Source organism: Chenopodium quinoa, unplaced genomic scaffold (genome assembly GCF_001683475.1).
Source record: "Chenopodium quinoa cultivar QQ74 unplaced genomic scaffold, ASM168347v1, whole genome shotgun sequence".
In the NCBI taxonomy this organism is placed as follows: domain Eukaryota; kingdom Viridiplantae; phylum Streptophyta; class Magnoliopsida; order Caryophyllales; family Amaranthaceae; genus Chenopodium; species Chenopodium quinoa.
The window spans coordinates 12,325,293-12,350,786 of NW_018742738.1; the positions used below are offsets into that span (position 1 = coordinate 12,325,293).

The following is a 25,494-nucleotide window of genomic DNA, read 5'->3' on the forward strand; positions in this document are numbered from 1 at the left end:
ATGATGGAGATTTTCCACACTTATTAAAATAAAATAAATGCTAAAGCAAAAAGAGCTAAAAAAGAGTAGAAACTCAAGCATAAAATTACAAAGATTCCAAAGCGAGGTTGCACACCTTGGGGGCTTATCTAGGGTCTTGAGCCTTTATCCCCTTCTTCTTCAGCCTTTAGCCTAACCACGTTACAACCCTTAAAAGACCTTTTTTAGGTATACACACACTTGTGCGAGGTTTGGCTAGAGCTACGTTCGGCCTGATTCCTAACGGATACGTAGGCAACCTCACATCGAGGTGTGGTCGTAATAAACATGCATTCATATTCACATTCACACACTTGCATCATGATCATATCAAGGAATCTCCAATGCTCATCCCTATTCACTTAGAGCTAGACTTGGGGGCTTGATCCCTACATCATTAGCTTACCTAGCCAAAGAGTCACCATTATTTGGCTCTTCTAACAATAATATTTTCCCACACACTTAGCTCTTGCGGCCTAGCTTTAGTGTCACTTTCACACACTGCACAGATACGTGACCAAATATATTTCCCTTAGGAACCCTTTGTCATGAAATCTTCACGCTGAAGCACGCTTCGTCAAAATCACTCATCAATCATAATCATCATTGCATCGAAGTATGAAGTGCTTAGCCTCCGTGCCTAAGTTACCCAAATACTTTCATCGTGGAGTCAACCATTGAGATAGCCTAGGATGGATTAATCCTTGAACCTTGAGAGATAGTATCGAATGACATTTGACTAAGCTCATTCAACATGCATCTTCAAACTTTTGATATTCTTTTTCACGTCTTTCTTTTTCGGGAGAAAGTCGGTACCCTCCACAATTGACGGAAAATTTTTGAATTTTTTCTTTTTTGCATTTTCAAGTCGCATGATCACATTACAATGCACACACGGGTCATGAGTCACACGTGTCTTTTCACTTTGAGTCGAGTCAATCACATCGAGTCAAGCTTATACCTTGAGTCGTGTCAAGTCAATGAGTCAAGCAACGTTAAGCCTTAGGTCAACCCTAAGATAATTAAAGATTGGCAAAGTTCTATAGTCAAAATAAATACAGGTGCAGCAGAACAGGGAAGACCCTATCGCAGCGTTCGTGACGAGCAGAGCAAGAAATAAAACGGAAAACTGAATTTAAAGAAGAATATGTGCTCGCGCCAGTCCCTAGGCATTGGCGTCACATTCTGTGCTTGGCGCCAGACGCCAATTCCAGCGCCTGGCGCTAATGCCATATGTTTGGCGCTGATTGATTTTCAGCGACGCTAAAGCAGCCAGCCACCTGTTGGGGTTTTGCTAGCCTTCTGCAATATATTTTTGGGTTCCTTGGTACGCCAGTTAGCCCCTCTAAGCAATTTGACATGATTAAGTAGTCAGTTTGATTACAATTGCAATAAGTGATCGACCTGATGAAAGATCGTCTCACTTAGCTTAAAGCGCCTAGGCATTGGCTCAAAAGAAAAAAAGGCACCGACGTATAGGTTCAAAGCAACGAAAGCGCCGACGTACAGGCATAGCAGAAGCAAAGTTCGAGCGAGCTTTAAAGATCGACAAGTGTTGGTATTCGGTAATTCTCTTTGGAATATTATCGCAACAACTGAGGATGACTTCAAGTAAAGTTATTTTCGACAGCATTCGCTAAGATTGTGGAGGTTGTCACCAAAGATTTGAGAAGATAGCACGAGATGGGCGGTCTTCGACAGCATTCGCTAAGATTGTGGAGGTTGTCACCAAAGATTTGAGAAGATAGCACGAGATGGGCGGTCTTCGACAGCATTCGCTAAGATTGTGGAGGTTGCCACCCGAGATTTGAGAAGATAGCACGAGATGGACGGTCTTCGACGGCATTCGCTAAGATTGTGGAGGTTGTCACCCAAGATTTGAGAAGACAACACGAGATGGGCAGTCTTCGACGACTTTTGCTATGAATGGAAAGGTTGTCACTATGATTCAAGAAAAGGCTCAAGATGTAGCAACATTGATCGACGGTGTTCCTTAGATTGCGGGAGATCGTCAAAACAAACAACAAGATGGCGTTCCCTAGATTGTGGAAGGTTGTCACAAAAAACTAAGGATTGTTTCAAGGGAAGCAATTTTCGATAGTATTCCCTTGGACGTGGAATATTATCAATGCGGATGAGGATTGTTTCAAGAGAAATAATCTTTGATGGTATTCCCTTGGACGTGGAATATTATCAATGCAGAGGAAGGTAGTTTCAAGCGAAGCAATCTTCTAATTGGAAGCAGTTACAAGGCGTAGCGGTTTTCAAGCGGGATGTCGTTCTCTAGCTTGCAGGAGGTCAAAAAAACAACAGCAACAGCAGTAATCAGTTACTTTCAGAGACGTGTGCTCGACGGTGCAAGATACGCGTTTCTTAACTCTTTTATTTGTTTTAACTAATGCTAGTTTTGCAGGTATTGGCGTTACAAGAGTGATTTAGGATTGCAGAACGTTCTGAATCATTCTCCGTCCCTATCGCTACTTTGACTTTCATTTTCGAAACTTGCGTTTCTCAAAACTAAGTCAAAGTGGGGGCTTTTGTAGACACCCATTTGTGTCTCCCCAAAACTGAACCCAATGCTGAGTACCTTTCACGTCGAATCATAATCGAATGAAACGAAAGTGTGGAAAGGTCTAGTGTTGCGGAAAGTTTTATTTCTTTTCTCTTCTTCCTGTTTTTGAAAACTTTATTTTAAGAAAATAGTCAATCCACTTTGGTTGGTCCATGATATGGGTCCAATAGTTGTGTAATTGGATGGGGTTTGAAAGACCTTTCCAACGATATATTATAAGCCCGATTCCGATGAATATTGAGGAATTTATGGCCAATTTACTAAACTGGGCCCGGTTTGAGATTTAAGTACGGCCCAATGATCTAGGGGAGGGCCTAATATGATATATCATTCCTAATGTAATTAGGAATGGTTTTGGTCTTCTAGAACATTCTAGAAGGTTCTTATCATTCTTAATTCAGTTAGGATTCTTCAGAGTTTTAATTAGATCAAATAGCATTTTCGACTGAAATTATATTATTTTATCTTCTAGTACGGGAAATTTATAAGAATTTCGAAAACGCGTTGAAATCTAAATTGGCGTCCAACCCCAGGCCTTGGCGCTTGGAATCAGGATTGGCGCCAGACGCCAGCCATTGGCGCCTGGCGCTAGCCACTGGTCCTAGCGCCAATGAGCCAGGGCTGGCGCCAAGGTGGTTTTGCGATCTTCAGACTCTGTTTTGATAAATTATCTTTTTTGGCTGATTTTCTCTATAAATATCGTATCAAAAACTCCGTTTTCAGGGATCATCTACATCTATCGTCCACCAATTCTCTTTATTCTTAATTTTTCATCAACTATCTTCATCATCGATCATCAACTCTCTTCATTCACAAATCGTTCATCAAGTCTTTTCATTCTTTCATCAATAATTCTTAACATTCATTCTTTCTTTTCTAAACTTTACTTTTTCACACAAAATTCCGCATTCGCAAGATCTAGATACACCTAGCCATATTCGAAGTTGCCTTCGCCCTAAACGTGAAAGGTTTTAATTTCTGAGGGTTTGGTCCCAAATCTCTATTTCAATTATTTAATTTAATTGTTTTGATTATTATTTTCCTTGAAGTTACTAACGTGTGTATTTTGTTATTAGAAAGAGGTACGAGGCATCCAAGTAAGTACTTTAAGGGATTTTATTGATTAATTGATTTACGATGTAGATATCATGTTTAGATTGTTATTATGATATTCCTAGTATCATGTCTAGGGTATTTTTAATATCAAGTATGATTAAAAGTATGATGCTTCCTATATTCTCTCTAATATTTATGATTATTATTGATTATTTATTATGTTGCTTGATATGCACATTATTTATTCTTTATTGCTTGATCACCTTTTATTGCATATTTAAAGGGAATTGGTATTTGCAATCACGCTTAATAAGATATTAATAATCTTGTTAGGTTAATTGTGATTATAATTTCAAGTGATCGCCAATAATAGTTTATTTGTGCATTAATATTCAACCAACATAGATTAAACAGGTTTAGGGTTAATCCTATTGGTTGCATGTTAATCAGAAAGCGCACATGAATACGATCAGAATAAAGTAGAGGCCTATTATTAGGGCAGGTTCAATCTCTTTTAGGTTGGATTTGTACCATTATCCCCGAACCCTTATTTGGTTCATGACCTTATGGAGTTGACGATCTCTTGGATCGTTAAGGGGAATAACCTTCACCTCGTGAACGGTTTACAAGTTCCTTAAAAACTTGTTGGCGACTCTTTTGCTCTATCTTCTTCCCTTTTGGACGCCACCGTACTTTAGTGTATGATCACAGTGGGGTTCAAGCTAGTGGGATTTTTAAAGGCTTGAAATTATTCCCTACAGAAACAATCAACCTTTTTTTTTACAAGAAGAAAAAGGGATTTCATTAATAAATATAGCCAAATGACATTTACATATAATTCCTAATAAAACAAGAATTTCAGCACAAGTACACACCTTAAAGCTATACAATCTGAGAGTTTGCACTGATTCTGCTTGAAATCCACTAATGCGTAGTCATTTGAGTGAAAATCATGTGGTCGTGCGGATTCTTTTAGATATTATGAAACCTTAGATCGATTTTCAACTTTTGCCATACAAACATAAAAAGAAAATAAACTCAAGTGAAAAATCATCAATTGTAAGAACACCATTAGAAACAATTAAAAGGTTTTTTGGGGCTTATCACCGGTAAGAACACCATTGGAAGCCTCTATAAAGATTCACAACTGGGACCAAGAGGAAAGAGATGGTAGAGATGGAGAGAAAATTGAGAAGAGTGAAGGAAAACCTTAAAAAAAATTGAAAAAAACTAGCAATGGAGGCTAGGAAAATCCTTCCAAAGGAGAAACCCTAAAGAGAACAAAAATACCTTCCCAAGGAGAAAATCTAAAGGGAACAAGGTTTTTTTTTTTGTACTCTGTAGTTATGAAATAATAAACCAAAAAGTATATAATAGCATAATCATAAATCCTATAAATATATTCTCTGAATATTATCTTAACATAAATAATTCGATATATATAATTTTTCAAATTATATTTACGGAAAATATATCACATATATATTTTTCAATATCTCATATCTTTAATACCCTCCCACAATCCTAACGATAGTAACATGACCATTGTGATTGGAAATTCTTCATATTATTTAAGCCGAGATGCAGTACATACTTTGGTGATGTTGCCACCGTTTTTTTTTTCGAATGATGTGAATGTTCATCTTTTCAAACCCATCAATCAACAACCATATAGTAATGTCACTTTTTTCAAATATGCAAATATAACATTACAACGAGAATGCCTCTTTTTTTCGAATGCTTCGTATTTTGCTTTTTCAAGAGCAAAATCAAGCTCCAAACAAATGTTGGTTTTTCAGATTAAACCATACTCAAATCAATTAAAACCCTTGTCTCAAGGTACAAGGAGAACCAATATACCCTGTTTCACTGTATGAGGAGAATCATTTTGTCTTATCTCACGACAGAAAAGAGCAGAAAAACTTTCTTTTTTTTTTTTTTTTTTTTTTGTAAAGTAAACCATGTTTCTTGATTCATGTATGTATGATGTCTCCTAATTTGTGGGCCAACAAGGTCACTAACAACTTAATCCTATTCTCATTAACACTGATGCATAAGCCACACATGATGATGCAATTACATTAAACAAAGAGCTAACTCACTCTGATACCATGACAAATTTAAGGTGAAAAGATAATAAAAAAAAAGAAAAATTTAAAACAATAATCCCATCTTTGGCACATCTGCTTAAAATAATCTCATCTTTGTATATTCCAAAAATAATCCCACCTTGTACCTTCATCTTTTCATAATGGTCCTTTTACCGGTTTAGGTAATGAGTAACCTATTTTAGAATGTGACTTGATACTTGTCACCTTCTAATTTGTCCTATTTTTAAATAATAAAAAAAGACAATAAAAAATAAATAAAAAATCACCTCAGCCTGCCACCGTTGAAACAACATGGCAGACATGGCAATCATCTCCCTCCTTTCTTCCCCGATTTCTTCTCCCTCCTTGATTCCTTCTCCTTCCTTGTCCCCTTTTTCTACCCAACTCCCCCATTCCCCACCGAACAACAACCCTCACCCCTATCCTTGCCGAACAGACGACCCATCCCCTTCCCTAACCCATTAAAACTAGTGGTGAGGGGTGAGAACGTTGTCAGTAGATTCGAGGGTGAAAATGAGGGCAGGGGTGGAGTTTTAATTAACTCACCTTCCCCGTCACTCCCCATGATCCATTCACCCAAACCAACAACAACAAAATCGCGGCTAGTGCTGCCGCAATCTAACGCCTCTAGCAGCCCAATTTTCCCAATTACATCCCCAATTCAACCCAATTTCAGCATTTGCATCCCCATTCAACCTAATTCAGCAGTTCGTTTAAGTGAATGGCGAGGTGAATTCTATGGTTGTCGGGGTTGTGCGACGGTTCGGGGTAAGCTTTTGGTGGTGGTTGAACTCGCAGGTGATGCGCGTTGGTAAGAAAAGCCAAGGATGTTGGAGTTAGAGTTTTGTGTTGAGGTAAAGTATGGTCGTATGGGGGATGTAGAAGGAGGGGATTAGCAGTGATTTGTGGTTTATTGTTCTTGTGGGCGGTTGAGCAGGGACAAGTGGTTGTGTGGTGGCAATTGCGTGGGAGTTGGTGTATGTGTGGTGGTGGTGCTGTCGAATTAAGATTGTAGGTGGTTGTGTGGAGGTAGTTGATAGTGATAGAAGGGGTGAGATGAGAGAGGAGGGATTAAATGGGAAAAAAAAAAAAAATCAAACCTGTTTTACAGGTTGAAGGTAAAAGGACCATTTGGGAAGATGGGGGGTACAAGGTGGGACTAATTCTGGTGGAATTATTTTTAGCAGATGTGCCAAAGGTGAGATTATTCTTTTCAATTTTTCCATAATAAAATGACTATTTATACCAAATTTACCATCATAACATAGGAAACAAACTTCATAAAACATCATAACCATAAACCCTAAAGATATATTATCTAAATATTAGCTTAACATAAATAGTTCTAAATATATTATTCTTCTAATTATATCTAGGAAAAATACATCACACATATTCTTTCGCTATCTCATATATACATATTGAAATTTTTATATCAAGATCACATATTAACATGTTATCTCATAACTATGAAGTTAGTCAAAATATAATTTGTAAATCGTACGACAAATTAGTGTCTCAATATAAAAATAAATAAATAAATAAAAATGAAGGAAGTAAAGAAAGGAAGATAAACTTTATATCACCTCGATTAATTTTAAAAAGGATGCAACTTTCTAATTTTTTCGCTTTATCAAATGCATCGTGAACCATTAAATTTTGTATGTAATTCGTAATCTTAGGGAAAAAAACTAAAAATTATTGTAGAATGAATGAATGATATATAATCAAAATTCTATTCAAAAAAAAAATCAAAATTAGTAAATATGTTGTGCAATCTAAATCTATATACCTATAATAATGTGAAACCTTTTTTAGGCTTAGTTAAATTCACCTTAATTAAAATAATAATGTTTAGTAAAAATAATTTTAGTTTAGTTAAAATAATTTTTGTTCTGTTAAAACAATTTCAGTTCATTAAAAATCAGTAACTTTAATAAAGAAATATAAAACATTAAAAATAATTTCAGTTCAGTAAAAACAATTTGAGTTCAATAAAAATAATTTAAGTTCAGGAAAAATAATTTAAATTCAGTAAAAATAATTTTAGTTAAGCAAAAAATAAAGTGAAGTGAATGAGGCTTTAATGGGAATTTTCCCTCATTATTATTATTATTATTATTATTATTATTATTATTATTATTATTATTATTATTATTATTATTATTATTATTATTATTATTTTTACAAGACTAGTTTTGTGCCCCGTGCGATGGCCGGGTTTTTAGTTATTGAATTTTAAGGTAAATTTTTAATCTATATATCAAATTTTAAAATATATCATTGATACAAAATTAGTTGCGAATTGATGTGTTTTAGTGATGATTTTCTATCTAGTAGGCATGTAGTAATGAATAATAATAATGTTGGTGAAAATGTTTGATTTAATATATTAAAAAATAAAAAAAAACTAGAAAAAAATAAACCAAATAAAATAAATGTTCAAAGCGCGTTGGATTGACCTAATCCTAAAACTTTGGGCATGAGCGGAACATTTCTTGACTCGTTACCTGAAGTGACCTAATTTGAGATGTTTCATGACCCAACCCTAATTGACATGTGTCTATTCTATTAGATTGTGAAGTAAATAATTTTAACTAATTAATGTATATATTATAAATCAATGTTTTACGCTTTTGAGAATTATAATCTAATAATGTTTTATTGAATAAAATTATAATCAATTTGTACATATGAAGTATTGGTATTTTATCGATAATAAAACTCTAAGCTAACAATTTTATCCTAAAATTTTATCCAAATAAAATTCTAAACTAATAATTTTTATCTTATGAAGTATGTCTAAAACTATCCAACGTGGCGCGACACTTGGCGAAAAGTTGGAACGCCAAGTATCGCTGTCTCGTGATCTGGCTAAAAGTTTAGCTTTATATATTAGTTACTAGTTTTGTGCTCGTGCGATGCCCGGGTTTTTTGTTGAATGTTAAGATAAATTTTTAATCTATATGTAAATTTTAAAACATATCATTGATACAAAATTAGTTAGGAATTGATGTGTTTTTGTGATGATTTAAACTATATAGTAGGGCATGTATGTAATGACTAATAATAATAACATTGGTGAAAAACATTTCTTGACCCGTAACCAAAAATAATGACCCTGTCCGAAATAACTCGTGACTCGTGACCCAACCCGATTGACAGGTCTACACACAGTAATAAAATTATATTAGATTGTAAAGTATATTGTTTTAATTGATTAGAATATATTATAAATAATGGATGTGGTGCATTTTCAGCTAATTCCTTCGCTCCAAAAAATACTATGATACAAAAAATAAATTTATATGATAATTTATGAGTGTTATAATTTTTTTTAATAAAATTATAATTTAATTTGTATATATGAAATATTGGTACTTTATCGAAAATAAAACTCTAAATTAACAATTTTATCCTAAAATTCTATATCCAAATTTGATTGAAAATAGAATTCTAAATTAACTTTTTTATCCGAGAAATTGAATTCTATACAACTCTATTCTATGTGGCGCGACACTTGGCGAAAAGTTGGAACGCCAAGTGTCTCTATTTCGTCGCCTGACTAAAAGTTTAGCTTTATATATTAGTTATATGATATGATTATTAATTTATCTACAAGTTTCATCATTATTTATGGTTGACTATTGACTTACATTATAAAAGAGAGTTCTATATTTATGTTATTATAACTACTTCATACTTTGTATTAATTTTAGAAACCGAGTATGGCTTAGGCACTGTCTAGTTTCTTTTTGTTTTTTGTTTTTTTATTTAGTGTTTACAAAACTAAATATAAATTGACCCTAGAGTAACCTTAATATAACTTAAAAGGAGAATTCTAACCATTTGAGATATTCCTCACTCTTTTAGCGTTATCTAATAACTCAATGGGACTTGTTATTCATCGCCCGCAAATCTCTACATAAAGCCCACATTTTATAATTTTTTGACAAATTTGCCCTTTTTATAATTTTAACCGAAGATAAATTTTTCGCACTAAAAAAATGTGGAGCAGCACCGGATCGCCGAGGATCACCGGAGAATCGCCGTCGTCATCGGAAAACGAGGTTCGTAACGCATCGTAAGGACGAAATGGTGGCTGGCGCCTAGCCAAAAGGCCATGCCGTGGTTGTGGCGCCTAGCCAGGACGCCGCCACCGTGGTCACGGCGCCTGGTGGAGAAGCCTCGACCATAGTAGTGGCGCGTGGCCAGGACGCCGCAGCCACGGCCAAGGCGCCTGGCCAGGCGCCAGTAGGGGAATAATTTTTTTTTTTTTTATTTTTTAATTTAATCCCCTTTTTTTTTTTGTTTGTTTTTGTTAATTTAATCTTAATGTAATTATATTTATACGTTATATGTTATTGTTACAGGATTATGGTGGAGACGGAAATGATTACAGTGGGATTTTTGTACATGATGGCCTGTTCGAAGATGCTCAACAAGCGATTGATTGGGCAAAACAGGTTGCAATTAGATCAGGCTTTTGTTTAGTAGTAGCAACTCATAAATCTCAAAGGGATGGTAGAATGGATCGCATTTTGAGATGCGACCGTTATCGCAAAAGAGAAGAACGAGATTTCAGTAAAGCGATTCGGTTTGACTCAAAGCGGAAAGGTTGTGGGTGTCAGTTCCGAGTTAAGGTTCGACAACATCAAAGGCGTGACGGTTGGGAAGTGAAGGGTTACGGCAAATGGGGATATCACAACCATGAGCTGATAGCATACAAAGTGGGGCATCGGCAGTTAAGCGGCCTAAGTCCAGCTGCGAAACTAGTTGTAAAAGAAATGAGTGATGCTCAAGTGAAGCCCGCTAAAATATTAGCGTCTGTGTTAGAGAAATTCCCCGAAGACCAGCCAAACCGAAGACACATCTACTACGTCAGACAGAAATTGAGGTTTGAACGGTCAGAGGGAAGGAACCCTATACAGCAGCTTCTGCACCAGGCACAAGCACGTGGTTACCTTTACTGGTTTGAATCTGACGAAGACACATCGGAGGTAACTCATTTGTTCCTTGTCCATCCTGATTGTGCTGATATGATTTCGTCTTGGCCATCTGTGATTTTGATCGATTCAACGTACAAGACAAACAAGTACAAGTTCCCACTGGTTGAGATGGTTGGGATGGCTCCAACGAACCAGAACTTTCTGATTGGTTATGCAGTCATGAAGGATGAGACGGCTGCGAGTTACCGTTGGGTGTTGGAAAAGTTGAGAAACTACATCGGCCCAAATGTACAGCCATCGGCCATCGTAAGTGATTGTGAGGGAGGTCTTTTTGCCCCTATAGCGGAGCTGTTTCCGGAGTCGAGCCATTTACTGTGCACATGGCACATCAACAACTGCGTGAAAGTCAAAGCCTACAATCTTTTCAACAAGAATTTAGTAACAGCAGAGACATTGGTAAATGGTAAGTGGCGGAAGATCATGCAAGCTACCACAGAGGCAGAGTACGATCGAGCCTTGGAAAACTTCAAGGATGCGTACAAGTGGTGCCCGCCAATCGTAGACTATGTGATGCATCAGTGGGTACCTCAGAGGGAAAAGTTTGTCAAATATTGGACGAACCAAGTTCTTCATTTTGGGAACACTACGACATGCAGAGTCGAGAGCGCTCATAGAGCTTTGAAGGACTGGATTGATTCTTCCACGGCTGCTCTGGATACACTGTTCGAGAGAATAAACAAGGCTATTGATACTCAGAGGAACGGCATCAAGAACTATCTCGAGGACTCCAGACGACGACATGGCATGTTGTATGGCCATTTCATATTTAAGATTCTCCACGGTCGTGTGTCACACCACTGTTTGGGGTTGATTCTGAGCGAGTATACCAGGATGAGGGAGTTGGGCGATGAAGTGGCTATTCGGTGCGGATGTGCTATATCAATGACTCATGGATTACCTTGTGCATGCACCATTCACCGCGTAAGTACGCAAGACAGGGCGTCGTTACATGTCGATCAGGTTCATCCATTCTGGCGGACGCTCGTTATCGGAGAGCATGCTGTTCCGCATACGGTTCACCGTGAACAGGAGGAGTTGGAGCAGTTTCAGATGATGTTTGACCAAGTGTCCTCCAGTCACCCTTCGATCATTCGTAGTGCTACACACATACTTCATGACATGTTCAATACATCGTGTTTGGATACCGAGGAACCGGAAGGGGTCGAGCGACCTAGGGGTCGACAACCACGGCGGAACAAGAGTGCGTTTGAGTACATTCGCGGTCGTGGCCGTGGTCGTGGCCGTGGTCGTACATCCTCATCAAGTGGCAGCCAATCATCGTCGTCGGTGAATATGCCCGGCACCGGTAAGACATTCGACTTCAATTTCTTTTGTTGACTGTTTGATTAGTTTACTGTTGACTTGTTTATTGTGTTTATTGATGTGTGTAACAGGGAGAATGGACATTGAACATTTTCCATATAAGGACAGGATCCCTAATATCATGATGCCATTCTTGGACGGGTGGAATGATGTCATTGCAGATGGTAACTGCGGATTTCGGGTTGTGGCGGATGTGTTTCAAATGGGTGAAGACAACTACGGTTTAGTGCGGCAGTTGATGTACAGTGAAATCGCATCAAACCGAGATGTGTATGGCCATGTGTACGGCGAGGACTTGGATAGGTCTCTGCAGCGTATCCGGTGGGGAGGGGGACCTTGCGGTCAAAATCATTGGTTCGATGCGCCACTTGATCTCTTTGCCGTTGCAAACATCTACAAGTGTGCAGTCATGCATTTCGGCCTTGGTTTACATAGTCGAGCCTATTATCCATGTACAACGGTTCTGCCCTGGTGTTCGCGCGAGACCGTCACCAGACCGGTAAGGGACGTTGCTATTGGATTTCTTGGGCCGTCATACAAACATTTTATCCGATTAGACATGTCACCCGATTTTCCGGTCCCAAATATCATACCGAAGTGGTATGAAATTCGTAGAGCAAGCGTGGAGGGTTGGGATGCTTTGTACCATGCTCGCGTGCAACAGTGGAACAATTTAATTGCCATGTAGTTTTTGTTGATGTACACCTACCTTTTACTATGAGGCCTTGTATTGTCAATACTATGTCATTTCTATGTGTTCATTTTTAAAAGATAATGTTTCATTTTAAAAACTAACAACAATAATTTCAAATATTACAAACTAAAAAGATAATATTGAATTTTAAAAACTAAGAACAATAATTTCAAATATTACAAACTAAAAAGATAATGTCTAATTTCAAATATCAGTAATCCCTCTGTGACGCCCACTGCCACTGCTCAAGGGTCCGTTCCAGATCGTCAATAACAGCTCTGACTGATGCACTCGTCATGCAGTCCCTTTCCTCAAAAAGTCGGTGTCCCAACTGCATAATCTTGCCCATCCACTACACAAAACAAAAAACATGAAACGACGTATTATACATATATATATTAAAATAAGAGAACAACAAATAAAAGATGAGACGTACCGCATAAGAGGCAGTGGCAGGTGGCACATCGTCATCATCTGCGTCGTCGATGTCTTTGATCAACCTCGGGTGCGAGTGTCGGATGTACCATTCCATGTAGTGCTGGTCACACATGGCAGTCACCCCACTTGGCGGCCGCTGCAGCTCCGCCGTCCATAGGCGGGCAACCATCGGAAACTGCTCCCACATGGATATCATGTTTGACGGCCATTGGACGACGTACTCCTTCGACGACGCAGATCGTACCGCCTTACTGGGCCATGCCGGTGGAGGTGGGACAACTTGGACAAATCCAAGCTGGCGAAGACAGCGCTGCGGCATGTACGCCTCTACGATCTCGCGATACTGAATCAGTCCAGTGTAGAGGGTCTTGGGTACCCTATTACTAGGGTTCTGGCCGAAAGGCATCCAGTTCACCTGCACATTATTTAAAATCAGTAACAGTCATAAAATAAAGCATCAGATTGTAAAAGTAGAAATAATTTAATCACTGTACCTCTAAGGGGGACATCCTGTCAAGCGATAACCGTATGGAGCGCAGGCGGTCAACGGACTTCTTCTCGACACGCGGACTCCACGCACAGGCACGTGGCTGGCCATCACCAATGGGAACCGGGTCGCGGTGTGGTCGAAACGCAGGAAAATACTCGTATATCCAGGTCTGTAACAACGTCAGACATCCAGTGATACCTGCTGCATCAGCCCGGCTCGAGAATCCTAACTGGCGATACAGATACGCCAGCGTAGCCGACCCCCAAGAAAACTGGCCTACTCTGTCGGGCTCACACGCGTCAACTATGTCGCGTGGCCTGAGCTTGTTCCCGCTCTTATCCGGAAACAAGGTACACCCGAGAAGAAGAAAAACATATGCAGCCAGCTGTGTGTCCTGCGTCCTACGTGCCGTAGGGTGCAAACATCGCTGCAAGACGGCTGCGATCTTAACGCCGCCGTGATCCCACACACCAAGTGCCGATGTGTACAGCGCAGCCCTATCCACCGCCAACAGCTCCGCTAGTAAATCTGCCTGATCCGCATCAGTGACGACAGATGCTCGGTTTCCCTCCACGGGAATCCCAAGGATGGCCTCGACGTCATGCAACATGATCGTCATCTCACCGAACGGAAGGTGGAACGAGTTCGTATCCGGCTGCCATCGCTCAACGAAAGCCGTGATCAGCGTCCAGTCAATCCTGTCGTGCATGGTGGCAGGAAGGTGACTCACTCTAGTGGCCCTCAATCGCCCGACCATCTCGCTCTCCTCCGGCCAAGCATCAGCCCAGCTACACAAAAACCTACAAGTCTTTTCCCGGGTTTGGCATTTCAAAATGCCTGTATCCAAAGCCCTCTCCTGGTCCTCCCAAATACGGGTAGCGATGTGTCCTAAAAAGCTAGGAATCACACTCCCGTCTATAGGTCCCCCGGCCACCTCACCCCTCACCATCCAAGAATCATTAACGGCCCTCGACCGTTTTCTGCTACCCGCAGACACAGTGGACGCAGATGATGTGCCAGATCTACTAACAAACCTACCATCTCGACCCTTACGCACATCTACCCTATGCGTCTCATACGTATCATCAAGCCTCTGACTGAATGGACCGTAATCATCATATGGTCCACTCTGATCGTCGACATCCTCATCTGCATCATCCTCGTCCTCGACCTCCTCCTCCTCGACCTCCTCCTCCTCCTCCTCATCATCATCATCATCATCTTGATCGTCCGCAGAACAGTGCACCCGTTCTCTGCGGGCCGAGGCCGAAATACCACGGGATCTAACGTGTCTGGGCCCCGAGCTCTCCATTGAGTAGATCGTACTCCTCACGGCGTCAATACTCTTCCCCGCACCAGGTCTAAATTGCGATGCCTAACTCCAAGTAAATAACGAAACATAATAACGAAAACAAATTAAAAAAAGTCGAAAATAAACACAAAAGCAAATAAACAAGTCACGGAAATAAAATTATAAACATAAAAAATATAAATATATACAAGACAATATACATATAAACATAAAAACAAAATATAAATATGAACAAAACAATATACCAAAAACAAAATATATAACCAAAAACAAAAAATATAAACAACAAACTAAAAAATGAAAAACATAAACAAAAACAAAAAATCAAAAATGCAAAGAAAAAACCAAAAACAAAAAACTAACAAAACTTAAAAAATTTAAAATTGCAAAAACTTAAAAAAAGAAGAACATCAAAATTTTAAAGAAAATTTATAAAAAAAAAAGGGAACTTATAATTTTTTTACATACAAAAATATAATTCAAAAAAAAAAAAAAAAATACATAGGAACATAAAATTAAAAATTAAAACCAGATACAATTTTTTTTTTAACAAAAAAAATAGAACATAAAATTAAAACAAATAAAAAAACAAAATTAAAAAAAAAAGATAAAAAAAAAAGGGAACATACAATTTAAAAAAAAGAAAAACAAATTTATTAAAAAAAAAAAAAAAAAAAAAATTCGAAAATAAAATTTAAAATTAAAAAAAAAACAAAAAAAAAAATTAAAAAAAATAAAAAGGAAGGAGGCGCCTAGGCAAGACGCCCGTACGGTGGTGGCGGCGCCTAGCCCAGACGCCAATACCACGGCCGTGGCGCCTAGCCTCTGCGCCGCCGCCGTGGTAGTGGCGTCTGGGCTAGGCGCCGCCACCACCGTACGGGCGTCTTGCCTAGGCGCTTCCTCTGTGGTGATGGCGTCTCGCCTTGGCGCCCCACCGTCGCCGGAGGTTTTTTTTTTAAAAAAAAAATTATAAAAATTAAAAAAATTACCTTCTGGCCGGCAAACCGCCTTCCGCCCACCGCCGGTGCCGCCACTTCCTTGCCGGGCCGCCTCGACATAGCTCTGGAAATAATTTAGAGAGAGAAAGTGGAAGTAGAGAGTAGAGAGAGAAATTGTGTGTTTTTTAGTATGAGGGCAAAAGTGTAATTTCACTCTTATTTTGTGGGCTTTATGTAGGAATTTGCGGGCGATGTTTAACAGTTCACAAGATATTACATACGGTATATGGTAAAACTGAGATATATCAAAAAAGAAAAAAAGAAAAAGGTTGTGGGACCAGGGTAAACGACAAATGACAAATAAAATAATTACTATATTTTTTTGAAACCAAAAAATAATCACTATATAAATATTTTGAAATACTATTATAAATACTGAAGATATGCGACAGAGAGTACTACATAAAACAAGTATTGAGTAAAATAATTGAGTGTTCTTCCTACACCAAAATGACTAACCCGAAATACGATGATGATGAGCAGATCCTCGTTGATCAAGATAACTCAGGTACATGTTAAATTAATCCGCATTTGGTTTCTCTTTAATTTAATGTTTTTTGAAAGATTAAAATTATTTATTTTGATTGACGATTAAAGTAGAATTATTCAATTGGATCGGAACTCATATCAATTAGACAGCTAGATTTTCACAGTTTTTATTACATACGTTCTTTATATATATGTGGTTGGTATATACAGTACATGGAATCTTCTCGTTGGTAACTTGTTATACTCATGTCAATTTTCCATCAACAAGGAAGCGAATCTAGAATTTTTTTTTTTTTTTTTTATTTTTTTAGTGTGTTTCATGTTTAGGACTTCTTTACAAAAACATATAATTTTATAAATGGATGTTTAGGAAAAATAAACTACATAGTGCTTCCATTCTGTTTACCTTTTGTTTACTGCATAATAAATTAATAATAATAATAAGAATAAAATTGAGGAAGTTGGTTCAAAAAAAAAAAAAAAAAAAAAAAAGAAGAGGAAGTTAGTGTGAATTATAGTAGGTGATTTTATTGTTGGATATAATGTCAGGGAAAGGTGGATGCTTGCTTGTTTTATATTGTATTGTTCTACTAGCTCAGTTAACTTTTAGGTGTAATTTTGGGTATTATTTGTGAAATATAAAATATTTCAAAGTTACAATTAAAAGTTAAAGGAGGTAGTAAATGTTGGGATAAAAAGTTTTGCCTTGTGTAAATGTAAGTTTTCAAAATTTTAAGTACTTGTGTTTTGGCTAGAACGGAGTATCCTGATGCGAGCATTGTCGCTTTAAATTAATTTTTCTGAGCATATTGTGAATTTCTGTATTTCCTTTTTTTTTTTATAAGTACGTAGACAATAAAAGGACGGAATCGATGCTAAATCTTGGGGGCAATGCCAATTTCGATTGCAACATAGTCGAGACGAGTTTTGCTTTTACTATCATATGTTCTGTCACAAGGTTTACATATATCAAATTATTCAAGCCACATTATTTCATTTCATTTCTCTAATTAATTAATAATTATACAATGATATTCGAATTGGATCCAAACTAGTTAGTCAAAAATTGAATCGTTTTAGGTGGGAATTCGAATTCGAATGGAATGGACTTCGGTGGTCGATACTCTAAGTCACATGGATTCGAAAATTTTAGTTATTTTTTATTATTTTTTTTTAAAAGTTATGTGACATGGTTTAACTATTTAAGTCAATGCCGAAGTTCCTGCGTTCATCACCCAGAAAACTCAGTCAAGTACCTTCTAAAAAAATATACAATTTACAAGGTGTTTTTTTCACAACTTTTTACGTAAAAAGTTCTTTTAAACAAAGTCGACTACTTAAAAGATCTTTTTTCACAAATTTCTCTAAAATAAAATTTCAACCCTGTTATCACAGTACATACTGATACAACATTTGTAAAATTGTTCACTAGGTGACATAGGTGGAGCAAATGATGTTGGAAAGGTGCCATTGAAATTCGATAATGAACCAGAAGTGCCACTTGAAGAAACCAACTACAAACTCTTACTAGAGCTTTCAGGACGAGGAGCAAGCAACAGTAGACTAGGAGCAGATATCGTGATGGTCTTAGACGTTAGCGGGAGTATGCAGGGAGCAAAGTTGGTTGAAATGAAACGAGCAATGCAATTTGTGTTAAGGAAACTAAGCCCATCTGATCGTTTATCAGTTGTCATCTTTGCATCGAATGCTGAAAGGAAATGCAAGTTGCGTCAAATAACTCCTAATGCTCGAGAAGAAATCGATTTTCTCGTCCAGAATCTTGTAGCAAACGGCGGTACCAACATCAGCGCTGGACTGCAGACGGCACTAAAAGTTCTCAGCGACCCCAAATTCACAACTCGGCGTTCTGGGGCAGTTATGTTGATGTCTGATGGTATGCAAAATGCGGGTGGTGATGCCGCCCTCATTTCCATTGATCAATTTCCTGTCTTTACTTTCGGTTTTGGATCCGGTGAAGAGTATGACTCACGAGTAAGTCATTGTAACTATTTATTTTAATTACTTGCAACACTTTTACTAATACTTATGCTCTATTCATATATACTCCACTTTGAATGTTATTGGATAATCTCAATCAAAAGTTTAAGCTGATGGTTAAGACCTAGAAATATGAGATATGCTCAGTTTTGATTCAAATATCATATAATTGAACTTTTAAGTACTTCCTGCGCTGTTATTTATTTATTTATAATTTTTTTAATTACTTGCAACACTTTTACTTATATACTCCACTTTGAGTTAATATCAATACATTGTTTTTTGAGTAGGTACTCAATGCAGTCGCAAAGAATAGTAATGGAGGGACATTCTCTTTGGCAAATCCAGGAGATTTGAGCATTGCGTTCTTCCAATGTTTGGCTGGGCTACTCAGTGTACTAGTTCAAGAAGTGAAGCTAATCCTAAGGCCACTCGAAGATAAAGTGAGTAGGAGAGAGAAGGTAAAAACTAAAATCATTAAGGTATTTGCAGGAAACTATCCACAATCAACCGATGATGCAACCGGCTCTGTAACTGTTTCATTCGGCGATCTCTATCAATTTGAGATACGCTCAGTTTTGGTTGACCTTCTTCTCCCTAAAGTTACTAAGGAGGTTGATCTCGATGTGCTCAAGATCGTATGTACATACAGGTAAATAATCTATTTAATTACTCTATCGTTGGATATGAGACTTAGTTATTAAGAAGTATTTAGCTTGGTGGAGTAATATAACAATCATGAGATTATAGCATCAATTTTCATTAGAGACAACTTGGGTAAGAATTTCCTTATCCTCCCCCTGTCGCCGTACATACAATGCATAAGGGCCAAACATATCACATACTCACATAGTCACACATGTACTACAACAAATAAAGTTAACCGTTTTTAATGGGGTTGGTAAAGGTTTGCCGTCCAATGTAATGCCTACACAGTCAACACAGATAATCTAGCCCGGGGGTTATTCGGGAATAACCGCTCCGATGCTTAAGTTAGTAATCTGAAGAAGAAAGTATGAAGAGAGAGAAAGAGTGAATGTAGAGAGAGAAAAAGATTGTACCTTAATATGAGAATAAACTTGGGTATATATAGGGAAGGAACCAAGCAGGTGCCACCTAACGACATAAGGTGGCAAACCAACCTTATATGTAGCAAGTGCATACGTGGCCGTAAGCAGCTCTCCACGTGGCTGAAGGTATTCTCATGGTCAGGTTCTATTTGGTAATAATACGAGACTTTACTTTCGGCCAATATGCATTACTGTCGGTATCATCCCGTACAACTAGCCCCCTAAGTGAGGATGTCGGTAAAACCGATGTTTTCACTCTTAGGTTTCGGTTAAGTGAGTAAAAATCTCCGATTTGCCCCCAAAGTGAGCTAAGTACCGATAGTACTTTGGTCAATTAAAAAGCGGACTTAATAATAAAAAATCTCCGATTTGCCCCCAAAGTGAGCTAAGTATCGATAGTACTTTGATCAATTAGAAAAGATTTTTGAAATTTGAAAATTAAAAAATACGGTTGTATGTTTTTTTTTTATTTTTGGTAATAATACAAATTGGTCATTGGCGGGAAATCTCTAGAATTTGTAGTGGGACACGTGTTGCTAGAGTAAACAGGCGTGTAACGATGTGTCGCATTTACCACCGTAAGATATCATGCAATAAATGTCAAATCACCAAAGGTTACTTTACTTAATATGTATATATATACAAATTGAGAAAATGAACGGGTTCTTTTTTATTTACTAGGTTTTTCGAAGAAAATAGCGAAATAGTTCTAGCAAAAAATTTCATCATATTTCTCGTCGTCTCTAAATCGCAAACTAGGGTACTTCTTTAAATTTTGTTGAAGCGGCGGCCATTTTCCCTTTCTATAGTTTCAGCTGCTTGACTAGTGCCTTACAGAGGTAAAAAACTCAAACTATTTGTCCTGTATTTAGTATTTCGAATTTCTGGTGTGCTTCGTATGCGTGTATAGTGGGTTTTTAGTTGTTTTGGCCTGGTATCTTGTGTGTTTATGCCTGAATTTGTAAAAAATTATATTACGGGTAAAGCCAGTGTGGCTGACCCGTTTACACACTTGTCCTCAGCGCTAGAGAAGGAATCTGAGAAGCTTTCTTGGCCTGTTGGTACTGCTTTATTAGAAGACGTTGATATTGTGGAGGTTGAATCCATCAGCATACTTGACGAAAGTGAATCTGATATTCTTATTGACGAGTACGGTTCTAATCTTGGGAAAATAAGTATTAAAAATTCAGAAATGCCAAGATCCAAGTTCCCAAATGTCGGTTCTGATCAGGCCGAAAGTTCTCTTAGACGTCCTGAGAAAGAACTGGTAGAAGAGGCCGAGACCCAAGGGTCCGATGTTCGAGCTGAGGATGTTGCATCTGTCGAGCGAAGCATAGACTCTGACAGAGAAGAGAGTGAAGAAGAGGGTAGCAGTCAGGAGGAAGGAGATGAAGCAGGTGAAGAAGATGAGGAAGCCGATATGAGCAGCGAAATTGACGAGGAAATTAACGAGGACATCAATATTGGTGAACAAGTAATTGCCGAGGAAAGTCTTGACGAGGGCTATAACTCAGAAGATGACGATGCTGTTTATCGGCAACCATTACAGCTCTCTGATGATATCAAGGTTACTAAGGTAACAGTTGATGATACTTGGTTAAAAACAGCTGCTGAGAAGAACTATTGCAGCATTGGCAAAAGATTTTTCCGTCTTCCTGACGATTATGTTCTTACGCTGCCAGAGTCTGGTAGCACCATTGTTGATTGCCCAGAAGGGCATATTGCTGTTTATGCTAAACATTTTAAGTTTGGCCTACGTTTACCACTTCATCCTTTTATTGAAAAAATATTTAGGGCTTGGAATGTATGTATTGCACAATTGACACCGACAACCATTCGTAATGTTGTGTCACTAGTTTGGGTCATGATATATACGGACTTTCCGTTAACTTTGAATTTGATTTGCAAACTTCATCGGCTGAAAAAAGACAGCCAATCTCCAGGCTGGTGGTCTTTGTATACTGTTAACGGTAAGCTTACAGTATGGCCGAAATTGACCAGCTGCAAAAACTGGCAAAAACAATTTTATTTTGTTAAGGTTCCTGACACCTGCGCTGTGCGAAGAGCCTTTTATCTTCCTCATACTAACTTTGATACTATTAGAGATAGGAAGCTAGGTATTCTTGAACGAAAGGCTTTTCGGTACTTTGATTGTATGTATGTTAATGAAGGTAAACAGATTAAGGTTGTTCCTAGGGAGTGGCTGTCCAACTGTAATTATATTTTGGGCAACGCTCCCCTCTCTCATATCGGTCTCTGCCATACTGATGCATATGGTATGATTTTAATTAGTTACTTTAATTGTGATTATTAATCCCCTTTCTTCCTTTAATTATTATTATTACTTTATGTAGTATTTTCGTTTGTCACTATTTATGATTGTTGTCCTGTCTAAGCTATGCACTGTTCTTAGTGTCTGTTAGTATACAATTAGAGTCCACTACCCTACTCGATTACGTATTTATGCTGACATTACCTTTTTGTCTTCTTTACCAGGCCCTGAGAAGCTAGATAACGAGAAGTTGGGTTTGCATCCTGATGGCAGCATAAAACGACAGTGTCCCCCAAACCCAAAGGACAAGTTTGATACCCTTCCCAAATTCGCCACTCGTTCACAAAAAGGAAAATAGAGAAGCAAAAAAGATCAAATCGGCAGAAGGTCAGTTTGTACTTCCTCTCAGGAGAGGTGGAGAGGTGGTGGGGCTGGTAGATCAAAAAGGGCGAACTCCGCCAGTGATCGAGAACAGGCCAAGAAGCGGAAGTCTACTTCAGCTCCTGATCAACCAGCCGACCAAGCCAAAGATTCAACTGCCGAGACCAGGGTGATTGTAAACCTAGAGGAGGATGTTATCGGTGCTGAGTCTGAGGCTCACGGTACTAGAATACCGCGTCCTCCACCCATTACGACTGAGACCGAGAAGGTAATCTCTATATCAAGAGAAATTCCTTTTTTCAGCACCATTTTATCTGGGTCAGCCGGCCCGACCGCTTTCGTGCCGGCTTCTGTGTCGGACTTTATTGAGGTTCCCCATGTGAAGATTCCGGAAGAGGTTTCGGATGAACTCCATGACTTCCCAACTGGTACTGCCAGTGAGCCTTGGCGCCCATCTCTTACCGTGAATAGGGGCGAGTCGGTGTATGCTGATGACCCTTCATCTGGCGGCAGTCTGGGGTGGAGAATGCTTGAAAGATCTTCCAACTCCTGCTGATAGACCTAGTGGCCGTTTTGCGGCTCCTTGCGGCCAGATGATGAATGATATCCTCAGGGTATGTGTTTAACGATTTGTATTACATTAGTGCAAACGTTAATTTATTAATTTACTTCCGTTATTTTTCCTCTTTGTATATTTCATCATTATTATATATATATATTTTTTTATTTTACATACTAATTATGCTTATCTGCCGGTAATGACTATTCTTTTTGGTAGACTGTCAACTCCGCAGTCGGTGTCGTGCATATGTATAACACTACCAACGTCAGGCCGACAAGGCTGAGTCAGTTCTTAAGAAGGCCGACGAGGAGCGCCAAGCTCACAAAGCTGAGATTGATGGTTATAAAAACAGGCTCGGTAAGTTGGAGGAAGAGCTGGCCGACTATAACAAAGTACGAGAACAGCTTGAATAGCAAACACAGCTGAAGGCCCAGATTGAGGAGTTGCAAAAGAAATTAGAGGCCGAAAGTGCAGATAAGTGAAGGGCCGAGGATGAACTCCGACTTGCTCGGTTGGAAAGGCCTCTTGTCAAACGGCGGGCCGTTAATCAGTTTCTGAAGTCTGATTTATATAGGGACAAGCTGATTGATTGCTATACCGGCGGTTGGGTGGCTGCTCATCGGTGTGTTTGTAAGGCCGAGAACTAGGGCGAGGATAGGTGGAAAACGGTGGAGGATGCTTACGGAGCTGACAGCCATCACTCTCCTACCAGCTATGAGGAGTCATACTTTGAGACTCCTCCTGCTTTGGAGACCGTGAAGAACCTTGACCCCCGCAGTCTTCCTGATGAAGATTTTGACGATGCCCTTCTCGCCACTCCTCCTTGTGAAGATATTGCAGAGGAGTCGTCAGCAGCTGATAAATAAAGTTTAACTCTGTTATCGCCGGTTTCGTCATGTGGCTCTTGTTCTCCTGTCCATATTTTAAAAAACATTTTTTGTCTTGATGTATGCTAGTGTTTCCTTTCTTAAAGAACATGGTTGTTTTCTTAACATATCGGATAGTGTAAGTACATTATTTTGAATGTTCATTACTATCGGCCTTTTGTCGTACACTTTCTAGTTTTACTGAGCGTGTATTTTACCGCTTTGTAAAAACTGATGCCGTTTTTGTTAATCCTTTGCTTCATTTTCTCGCAAAGTTTTACATCGACCATTCTGTGCTTGTATCTGCGACCTTTGGTGGACCGAGTAATGGAAGTGGATCAGACTATCCATTCAACTCGCCTTTAGGCGCATTAGTTATCCAACCATCTCATTACTTGAATGGGTGTAACAGCTAGCTAGGCTGCCTACACTTGCATATCGAAAGTAAGCAGATGGTCCCATTTGCCATTACCGAGTATTGCGTTCTTATTAACGGCTTTTAGCCAAATTAAAATTTGCGTACAAATTAGCCCTATAAGGAACACAATATACAAAATGTTATTGTACTAGCTATGCCGATATTGTACTTATTACAAAATTAATTACCAGTACTAATTCATAACTAAATATAGTATTTTTTCAAAACAGCTGCGTTCCAGACATTCTTTGACTGGACTCCTTCCAGTGTCATAAGACGGTAAGATCCCTGGCGTATTGTTTCATATATTTGGTAGTGTCCTTCCCAATTGGCCGTGAACTTACCATCGGCGTTTCCCTTTCCAGTTGTTTACGTTCTACGCAAAACTAGGTCTCTATCTTCCAACGGCCTGTGGTTGACGCGCTTATTATAAGCTTGGCTCATTCTGTTTTTGTAAGCTGCAGATTTAATGGAAGCCATTAGTCTTATTTCCAGTAGAAAGTCCAATCGCTGCCTTAATAGGAGGTCGTTTTGATCTTCGCAAAAGTGTTGGATTCGAAATGTTGGTAATCCTACCTCTGTAGGAAATACTGCTTCCGATCCGAAAGCTAGATTGAAGGGCGACTCTCCCGTTGTTTCTTTGGTTGTCGTCCTGTTAGCCCATAATATTTCCGGTATTAAATCCGCCCACAGGCCTTTAGAATCTTCGATTTTCTTCTTTAGGGCATTTAAAATCTGCTTATTAGCGGCTTCCGCTTGGCCGTTAGATTGAGGATGGAAAACTGCAGCGTAAGCAAATTTTACCTTGTATATGCTTAGGAAGCTTTTTACTGGGTTGCAGTCGAATTGAGAACCGTGATCGAACACCATTGCTATCGGTAATCCAAATTTGGTAAAGATGTTTTTCCAGATAAACTTCTTTACCTCGTTTGCCGTTATCTTCACCACAGGCTCTGCTTCTATCCATTTTGTGAAATAGTCTATCCCGACTATCAAAAATTTACGCCCCCCGGTGGCTGAGGTGAATGGGCCGACAATATCCATACCCCATTGTGCAAACGGAATTGGGTTAAGGATAGGAGTTAAGTCGTTTGGTGGCTGATTTATCACTGGTCCAAATTTCTGGCATTTATCACATTTTTTGGCGTAAGCTGTAGCGTCCGTATTCATCGTCGGCCAGTAGTATCCCCTTTTCATCGCTTCTAACGACATCGATCGGCCCCCTAAGTGATTTTCGCAATCACCCTCATGTATTTCTTCTATTAATCTTGCGGATTCATATGCCGTTAAACAACTTCTTAACGGCAACGAGAAACCTCTTTTATATAACATTCCCTGGATAATAACAAAGCAGACGCTATCTTTTTTGACTTTTTGTGCCTCGGTCTTAGCTGTGAGGAGTACCCCTTGAATTTTG

The 25,494-nt window shown here is 38.7% G+C and overlaps 3 protein-coding genes across 3 annotated transcripts; 2 read left to right on the forward strand and 1 right to left on the reverse strand.

The window, feature by feature from the left end:
• The first annotated feature begins 11,698 nt into the window (after positions 1-11,698).
• On the forward strand, positions 11,699-12,859 carry LOC110724270. Its single transcript, XM_021903694.1, has 2 exons — positions 11,699-12,072; positions 12,161-12,859. Exons 1-2 carry the CDS (start codon positions 11,817-11,819, stop codon positions 12,775-12,777), a joined length of 873 nt encoding a protein of 290 aa, XP_021759386.1. The 5' UTR covers positions 11,699-11,816; the 3' UTR covers positions 12,778-12,859.
• A 73-nt stretch (positions 12,860-12,932) lies between these two features.
• LOC110724271 lies at positions 12,933-13,410 on the reverse strand. Its single transcript, XM_021903695.1, has 2 exons — positions 13,220-13,410; positions 12,933-13,135 (listed from the first exon to the last, which is right to left on the reverse strand). The coding sequence occupies exons 1-2, from the start codon at positions 13,406-13,408 to the stop codon at positions 12,995-12,997; spliced, it is 330 nt and encodes a 109-aa protein (XP_021759387.1). The 5' UTR covers positions 13,409-13,410; the 3' UTR covers positions 12,933-12,994.
• A 2,766-nt stretch (positions 13,411-16,176) lies between these two features.
• On the forward strand, positions 16,177-19,178 carry LOC110724272 (uncharacterized protein sll0103-like). The gene is made up of 3 exons (XM_021903696.1): positions 16,177-16,529; positions 17,943-18,502; positions 18,799-19,178. Exons 1-3 carry the CDS (start codon positions 16,472-16,474, stop codon positions 19,162-19,164), a joined length of 984 nt encoding a protein of 327 aa, XP_021759388.1. The 5' UTR covers positions 16,177-16,471; the 3' UTR covers positions 19,165-19,178.
• Positions 19,179-25,494: the final 6,316 nt, after the last annotated feature.